Source organism: Epinephelus fuscoguttatus, linkage group LG20 (genome assembly GCF_011397635.1).
Source record: "Epinephelus fuscoguttatus linkage group LG20, E.fuscoguttatus.final_Chr_v1".
In the NCBI taxonomy this organism is placed as follows: domain Eukaryota; kingdom Metazoa; phylum Chordata; class Actinopteri; order Perciformes; family Serranidae; genus Epinephelus; species Epinephelus fuscoguttatus.
Genome location: NC_064771.1, coordinates 3,813,884 through 3,821,182, shown reverse-complemented (window position 1 = coordinate 3,821,182; position 7,299 = coordinate 3,813,884). Strand labels below are relative to the sequence as shown.

The 7,299-nt window shown below is 43.2% G+C and overlaps 1 protein-coding gene across 4 annotated transcripts in view; it reads right to left on the bottom strand.

The window, feature by feature from the left end:
* Nucleotides 1-443: 443 nt before the first annotated feature.
* Nucleotides 444-7,299, bottom strand: part of LOC125881000 (ectonucleotide pyrophosphatase/phosphodiesterase family member 7-like) — a 41,458-nt gene continuing 34,602 nt past the window's right edge. For all 4 annotated transcript variants that reach the window (XM_049563901.1, XM_049563902.1, XM_049563900.1 and 1 more), the window contains 2 exons: nt 2,408-2,531; nt 444-950 (listed from right to left, as the gene is read on the bottom strand). In XM_049563901.1, coding sequence (XP_049419858.1) covers nt 890-950; nt 2,408-2,531 — 185 coding nt within the window. In that variant the 3' untranslated portion in view covers nt 444-889. The remainder of the gene's footprint in view (nt 951-2,407; nt 2,532-7,299) is intronic.

The following is a 7,299-nucleotide window of genomic DNA, read 5'->3' as shown; positions in this document are numbered from 1 at the left end:
TAGGGTTCTAGAATGTTAAGTTGAATGTTCTGGTGTGTTACAGGCTCTAAAGTGTCATGGATTCTTGGGTTCTAGAGTTTTATGGGCTTTAGAAGTTATGGTTCTAGAACTGATATAGTTGTAGAATGTTTATTTACAACTGTAGAATGTTAAGTTATGACTTGTTGAATGTGTTAGGGTTCTAGAATGTTGCAGTAAAAAGCTGCTGCTAACTCACTGGTGCAGCCACTCCATACGGCACACTCTTGCAATGTTATGACTTCTAGAATGTTAGAGTTCTGGAATGTTTCTAAAATGTCACAGATTCTAGAATATTATGGTTCTAGAATGTTATGGTTATATAATGTTGAGGTACAATTGTATAAAATTAAGTCATGAAGTTTTGTCAGTTCTAAAATGTTAGGATTTTAGAATGTTAAGTCTCCAGGTGATCCTTTTACAGCCTTTGGGCCCATAGTGTTCATGACGTTCCTCATGAGTGGAAGGTGTCATCACGATGAATTCAAACTGAATTAAAGCCAACAACAACTGCACAATTTTAAACACTTCAAAAATGTTGGGACATTTTTAATCTGCATCTGTATTGTGATCTTGATGAAAGAGTACACAGTGACAGTCTTGGAATACATTCGCAACACTTATTCATTCCTGAGAAAATAGTTGAATGCCTGAAATTCCTTGGTCCACACCACAAATCAACTATTTGTTTCATGGCCAATGCCTAATTCAGATATCCTTCCAGCCAACAAACAAACCATGGCATTACATCCATGGACTTGGTAATAATTAGTCACAGTATCCTTTGATACTATAATTTAATGTTTAATGGAAAATTATGCCTTGAAATAGGAGAAGACTGAGGAAAGAACACAAACATAAATCTGAATTTTCAAAATCTGCTTTGCTTCATGTCTGTCCTGTCTTCATCAGCAGCTTGTTCAGGTTTGTAACTGAGGAAAGAGAGAAAAGAGCACAGAGATGCACAGTGAGAGAGGTAACAGAAGGGCGAATGTCTGTTCAGCTATGTGTATTGTCCCCACCTTTTGTTAGGATGAAGGCACAAAAGTGTTGATCTGTACCAAAAGTTATTCATTTATATACCCTTTTAGGGTCAACATCAAAATGATGTAGTTTTATTAGCCAGAGGCAAAACACAACTCTCCACCACAGGGCTGTAGGCTACACAGGAGTCTCAAAATGTTGTCCTGTTTTGTTATTAGGAGCCAGAATAGGAGGAGTCATAGTTCCAAACTTAAATTTTATTGCACACCAGCCGCCGCTGCCTGTCAACAAGAACAAGAAAACTAAGGTTAAATGCGACGAGACATATATTCCAGCAGCACCCCAAATTTACAAACGGTCCAGTTTCTGCAAAAGTGCACACCTAGCCTGGTTCCAGACCATAGACCCCGCCCACTCAACTGAGTAGGCTTGCATTACTGGTGGTCTGGCATACTTCAATGAATTTGCAATTTATCTCGTCCAAACGATGGACCGACCAATGAACGCCGGGGGTCTAGCAATTAGCCAATCAGCGCCACGCTGATGTCAAGCTGTACGCCGGTGGGTAACTGGTGAGGATAGCAACAATGGCGACTGCTACAGATCCTACAGACCACATTAACGATGCTATCGAGGTATTGCGCCACTACTCGCGTTAATGTAGGACCAAATTAAGGAAGCTGCTAAACTGGATTTAACGGCGATGCAGCTGGGCGTGCACGACGACGGAGACATTTTAAACGGGCAATGCTCGCTTGTTTTCGGCACCCCTGAGGCATGGATACTAATGATGTCAGATTCTGGGTGAGTCGTTGATCTCTACTGATTGGTTAGGGAAAAAATCAAATTCCCTCCCCCTTGTAAATCGCCTTCAATGGAAGCCATGTCAGACTGAAGGTTCTGGGAGCTTCAGTCTGACACTCAGGCTACTGCACACCAGCACTCAGAATGAATAGTTCTGAACACACCCTACTCAGAGAGACTTGATAATGACTAGATAATGTCTGTGGAGAATTGTTTTGCCTCCAGTAAAGCCCCAGCCACCAAAAAACATTACACTGTTTACTAACAGTGAAAGGGTCTATTGACAATTCTATATCCCATATATGTATAAATCACACTGAAATGTAGAATATACACTGTCAATTTGCAGAGTAAAAAGAGATAAGGGTGACTTGGCCAGGAGAGTGCAAGAAACAATTATAATTAATGTTCATAATGATTACACCTAGTGGTCCAAGGTAGCTAGGTAGGTTACCAAGGAAGTAGTACAAATACTCCCCTATATATTCCAATGGCTTTTTGACTGATAGGTGGGTATACTGTAAATGGCCAGAAGAAGAATTGGGTATACCCGGTATACCTGCATATACCCTCCACTACACCACTGATTACAGCATTTTACCTGATTTCTGCTCTGCTCCTCTTACACCAAGCATAGGAGGTGGTCACTATGAACACCAGTACCAGAAACCCAGTCACTGCTGATAAGCCGATAACCACTTTGAGCTGGGTATTCATCTCTGGATCTGCAGACAGACAAAAAAATATTAGAGAAGAGATAGTTAGAGACAAAAACCCAGACCCAGACACTCACGGAACAGACACAAACCAAAAGGATGATGGGTAGGTTGGACTTATGGATTTGTTTCATGGCGCAAGATCATCCATATTGTATGTAGAAAAAAACAATTTTATGTACTGATAAGACACGATATTTCACCTGAATGATAATATCATACAGTATGAGGTGGTCACAGTCAGCTAATTGCTATCATTGTGCAGATTGGGATCTTATCTAGTCATAAAGTTATCTAATCCAACTTTATGCAGTGTTGTTATCTTGTGTTGTACAGTTTATGGACACTAACTGCTATCTCAGTCTATGAATGGTGATAACAGAAAGCCATGTCAGGTCAAGTCAAAAGTCCATCACATCACCATCATCTGTTCTTTATCAGTTTACATTAATTAGAGCTTCATGTGTTTCTCATGGCTTCAAATACTGAAGCTTTCTCATGCCCCTCAGCGTGTGATATCATGTGAAACCAGTGCTCTTGCCTTGTTTCCCTTCTATCTCTCTGTTGTAATGGCAGAATATTTATCATCCCCATCCTCCCTCTCTGGTGGTGTTCCCCAGGGGTAAATTCTGGGTCCTCTTCTGTTTATCTATTTATATGTTTCCTCTGGGTCCTCTGGGGGGGGGACTTCTGTGGGGAGTTTGCATGTTGTGCTTCCTCCAACAGTTCAAAAACATGCAGGGTGATTGGTGATTCTAAATTGGCCGCAGGTATAAATGTTAGTGTGAATGGTTGTCTGTCTCTATGTGTCAGCCCTATGTGTAACCCTAACCCTAACCCATGTCTCTCCCAGTGTCAGCTGGGATAGGCTCTAGCCCCCCAGCAACCCCTAACAGGTTGTTGGTGGTTAGGAAGAATAAATGAAAATGAATGACAGACTGACCATTAAAGGAGAGACATTGTGCTGCTAGCAGAAGAGCCTCAGACTGAGTTTACTCAGAGCAGAAAGCCATTAAGTCTTCCTGCGGAGATTTTAGAGAGCCACCACCCAATTTAACCACCTTCTACAGAGGCACTGTTGAGAGCATCCTGACTGGTTGCATCACTGTGTGGTATGGGAACTGCAGAACAGCAGTTCACAAGGCCCTGCAAAGCATAGTGATAACAGTGGAGAGATCCACTGGAATCCTCCTCTCCTTCATTCAGGAAATTTTACAGAGACGCTGCGCACGCAGAGCCTCCTCCATTGTGCAGGACTTCCACCCCTCCCAAGGTCTGTTTGCCCTTCCATCAGGTAGAAGGCTTTGCAGCATCAAGACAAGGTCTGCAAGGTTCTGCAACAGCTTTCTTCCCCCAAGCTGTTCGACTCCTGAGCACCCTGCGTCCACATATCATATAGGTACACCCCCATCCCCTCATCCAATTCTATGGAAACCCTGCACTACTACATTTTACACTGGACACTGTCACCTCCATTCATGTCATTCATCCCAATATGCACTTTAAATACCAGATGTCTCTTAGTCCAGGGCTCTGTTGGAACTGTCCTTACAATCTACATGTGCGCTTTTATTTATCTGTATATGTTTATATGTATGCATGTATGTATAAATGCATATATATGTATATATGTATATATATATATATTCTTTAACTTTTTAACTTTCTATTTTTATAATTGTATGTTTGATATTCATTTATTTTTTATCTTTTCAACCTTTTCTTAAAGCCTTTGGAAACACAGCTTGAAATAGTAAAAATGCATATATTATATCAAAGTTGAGTGTCTCATTAATCATCCACAAAAGTCTGAGTGAAAATAACCATTAATAACTATTAGAAAACCTGGTTTAAAAACAGATCATTTTGCAGTTTAGACCACTTGCCAGGACAGAGTGGGCGTGGCAGACAACGCTCTGATTGACAGCTCCCTGGCTCAGCAATGGCTGCCACAAATTTAATCCAGCCGTACATGTTTGAGCCCTCTGATGATTCAGAGGATGAAGCAGAAGCTGAAAATGATTCCTTTCAGGTGGTCACTGAATGGTAAGTTTCAAAATGTTTTGTGATTCATATTAATGTTACTTCGTAGAATAGTTAGTATAACTTTTACATGCAATGTTACGGCCAGGCTCCACCGGCTGCAAACGTACAGCGTAGCGTCGCGGCGTATTCATTTGGGCTTCAGTGACTGCGTACGGAAGCGACACGTAGAGAAACCAGCGGGGTTGTTTACCGTTTGCTGAGCCGAGAGGCTGCATGTAGGCTGCATGAAATGTTAAAGCATTTTCCACCTAAGTTATTACATATATTTGAGTTATCTACAAGTTTACTGTACTGTTTGTCATCTACTCGCTTTCAAATGTCCGCCACGGACACAGTGTCACGGATAAACAATAGAGAAGCCGCGTAAAATAGAGTTGTCGCGCCGCTCTTGTTGCCGGTGGAGTCGCTGTAATTGATTAACAGGGGTGTGAGCTGCTACGGGACTCGCGCTGCAGACGTGCCCGGTTGAGCCCGGCTGTTAGCTGAGATGAATGACAACGGGAGGCTATTGCTTTGCCTTTCTTCATTGAGATACGTTTTCACTGAAAACATAAATCTGCTCCGTTTTTCTGATAATAGCCTTTTTCATTCAAACACATCCAGTCTTAATAGATTAAATATGTCTTTACTCTGACACACACACCGACCGTCAAAGTGGGAGAGACCGGTGCCGGCCGGCCGTCTCTCTGGCGTTGTGTAGAAGTATTTGCCCGCCTCGAATAATGTTCCCCTCTGGCTAAGATTGTGTTGTTTCCCGCAGTATCACCTCCACGATTGGGGATATGTTTATGCGTAGCAAAGCTAACTGCTTGGGGTTAGGGGTGAGGAAGGGTGCACATTACGTCCGCGAGCTGACATGGGCACCGGGCCCGGGGGGCAACCCCGGCCGTTCACAAGCCGCCTCTTCCTGCAGTTCCACGAGCTGCAAAGGCTCGGATTGTCCGGGCTCTGGAACCGGTCAACTTGATTCGAGTGCTGCTGGGAACCTACCGGAGGCAGAGCCTCCGCTGGGTCACAGCCGAGCGGTTCAGCCAGTTTATGATATGTATTTTCTAAACATCAGACTAGAAAGAGGAATTGGCTCAGACTCAAAGAGGCAGATTTAGCTGGAGCAGAAAGGTTTTGTTGCGCTGCCACTGTGGGGCGGGATGAGACAACTGACTGATGATTTATGATTGGTTTGGAATCTACTGCGTAATAAATCTCAGAGATAACCATGGCCAAATCAAACCCAATTTCAAGAATGTACAAAAACTTAAAAGACAGATATTTCGAATTTGGATGGAAACAGATTTCTAATTGTTTTACATGTTTAATATTATGTACATAAGACCCTAAATTACATAGTTAGAAGGCTATTGTGGATTTGGGTTTCCAGAGGCTTTAAAAAATATTTGTACCTGTATGGTGGCCCCTTGGGGTTGGGAGAAAGCGTAATTTTGTTACCACGTACTCTATATGTGGAAATGACAATAAAGTTAAACCTGACTTGTGTGTGTGTGTGTGTGTGTGTGGCTCAGGAGCCAACTTGTTAGTCAGGGGGCAGGGATAGCTACATTTGCCATAGAAGATTCAGTGGCTGTATGAGCTTAAAATTCATATTCACATTTTGGCAGTAAAAATGTCTATAGCCCCAAAACCAGGCACTGAACACACCCCTGCATAAAGTGCTCAGTATTATAGGTCCAGTGTGTAAGATTTAGGAGTTTTTAGTACCACTAGTGGTGAGGACTGCAGATTGCAACCAGCTGAAACTTCTCCTGATTCCTTCAGTGTTCACTGTTGGAAAATTTTTTACCGGGAGCCAAATTATCCGCAGAGGTCTCTCCAAAACAAACTGACCAGGGGCCTCATGTACAAAAGGTGCAGTATGCACAAAAACATGGTGTACGTCCTTTTCCACGGTAAAGTTCAGATGTATCAAGAGTGAAATGACCGTGGAAATGTGCGGTGCCTCACGCCAACTTCATGGCTGGCGTACGCACATTTCTTCAGCTGTTCATCCTTTGGCGACACTTAGAGGTGCTGGGAAACTGTTATAATAAATAAATGTGAAAACAATTAGTCCTCAGAGCGATGTGCATATCAGAGACACATGAACAATCAACACTGATGAACAACTAACACACCCATGTGTCTGCAATTAGATGAGTGGATATAAAAGCATGCGCAAAGTGGTGCCGAAATACAGTTCATAACAATGGCTGCTTTAGCAATATTTGCCGCATTGGTTCCCGAGGGCAATCCTCCTGGAACTGTGCGCAGAGCTGCGGCTGGCCTTGGTGCGCGATATGGCGAGGAGCCATGCGCTGCCTGTATCCATACAGGTGCTGACCTCCTAGCAACAGGGGCATTCCAGAGGGAGCTGGCCGACCGATCGTGACTGTGCCAGTCGACCCTGAGCCGAGCCATGCCAGCTGTGTGGGACGGAATTATCCGCATGTCAGCCAGGTATATCAAATTCTCATATGCAGCTGAACAGGCCAATGAGCGAGAGTCGGTTTTCCTAATGTAATCAGAGCTATCGACTGCACACACAAAGCGCCATCGCAGGATGAATTTGTTTTTGTCTACAGGAAGCATTTTCATTCGACCAATCCACAGATCATATGTGATGCGCAAATGCAATTAACCAACATTGTGGCCAGGTGGCCTGCTTCAACACATGATTCATAGCCTACATTCTGAGTAACAGCTTGGTTGGGAACAGACTACAAGCTGGCACTGTGCG